General features: G+C 45.9%; 1 protein-coding gene across 3 annotated transcripts in view; it reads left to right on the top strand.

Moving 5' to 3' along the window:
- The window catches only part of FAM3D (FAM3 metabolism regulating signaling molecule D), a 43,478-nt gene that overhangs the window by 33,216 nt on the left and 9,054 nt on the right, over nucleotides 1-1,208 (top strand). For all 3 annotated transcript variants that reach the window (XM_019652766.1, XM_019652767.1, XM_019652765.1), the window contains one exon: nucleotides 817-901. In XM_019652766.1, the coding sequence (XP_019508311.1) occupies nucleotides 817-901 (85 nt within the window). The remainder of the gene's footprint in view (nucleotides 1-816; nucleotides 902-1,208) is intronic.

Consider the following 1,208-nt stretch of genomic DNA (forward strand, 5'->3'; position numbering starts at 1 on the left):
ACAACATGGATGGACCAAAAGGGTATTATGCTAAATGGAATAAATCAGACAGAGAAAGACAAATGCTGTATGATTTCACTTATGTATGGAATCTAGAAAGCAAAAAATAAACAAACAAAACAAAACAGAAACAGACTCCCAGACATAGAGAACAAGCTGATGAGTTTCAGATGAGAGGGGTGTATGCGTGAAGAAGGTAGATGGGAATAAGAGGTACAAACTTTTAGTTACAAAATAAATAAGTCATAGGGATGGAGTGCACAGCACAGGGAATACGGTCAGTAATATCATAGTAACTTTGTATGGTGACAGATGGTGACTAGATTTATCATGGTATAAGATATATAAATGTCAAATGACTATGTTGTACACGACTAATATAATATTATATGTTACCTATACTTTACAAAACAAACAAGTCAGCACAGACAAGCTGGGCTCTTAACCAGGGTAGAAGGGGGTGGAGGGGGCTATGCAAAGAGCCCAGAGCTCCTGACAGATGACTGCTCCGTCCCCTGGGTGGAAGCCCCCAGCGGCCCCTAGGCCAGTAGTTCTCACCAGGGGCTGCACATCAGAATGGCCTGGGGAACTTTCAAACTCCAGAACAGGCCCCGGACCACCTACATGAGGATTCCCTCACTCCTTAGGTTGGGGGGCTCCAGCCCAGCACGCCGCCTCCTGCTGGCCCTTCAGCTTTAGACGGAGCTTGGTGTGAGCCTGCCCAGGTCATTCCTGGATCATTCGAGCATTAAGAAAGAATGAGAATGACCGTCTTTCTTCTAAGTGACCAGCACTTTGTTTTTCTTCCTCCCCCAGATGTTCAGCTCCTGGAGAAATTCCTTAAAGAAATTACAGAGGGCATGCTGGTACTAGTGGCCTCCTATGATGACCCGGGGACCAAGTAAGTGGGAACCTCTACCTGCCAGGCCGAGGACAGAAGCAAACCCAAATGCTTCCAAACCCCGCATGTCCTGTCCCACTCTCCCCCCAGCTCCATCTTCTGGCAGCTTCTCCTGAGGAAATAACCAGACAAACGCACAAAGAGATGTTCTAGAACAGCGGTTCTCAACCTGTGGGTCGCACACAACCCCTTTGGGGGTCGAACGACTCTTTCACAGGAGTCACCTAAGACCATAGGAAAACAAAAAGATATTTACATTATGATTCATAACAGTAGCAAAATTACAGTTATAGAGTAGCAACGAAAA

The sequence above is a fragment of the Hipposideros armiger genome, unplaced genomic scaffold (assembly GCF_001890085.2).
Source record: "Hipposideros armiger isolate ML-2016 unplaced genomic scaffold, ASM189008v1 scaffold_187, whole genome shotgun sequence".
Lineage (NCBI taxonomy): Eukaryota > Metazoa > Chordata > Mammalia > Chiroptera > Hipposideridae > Hipposideros > Hipposideros armiger.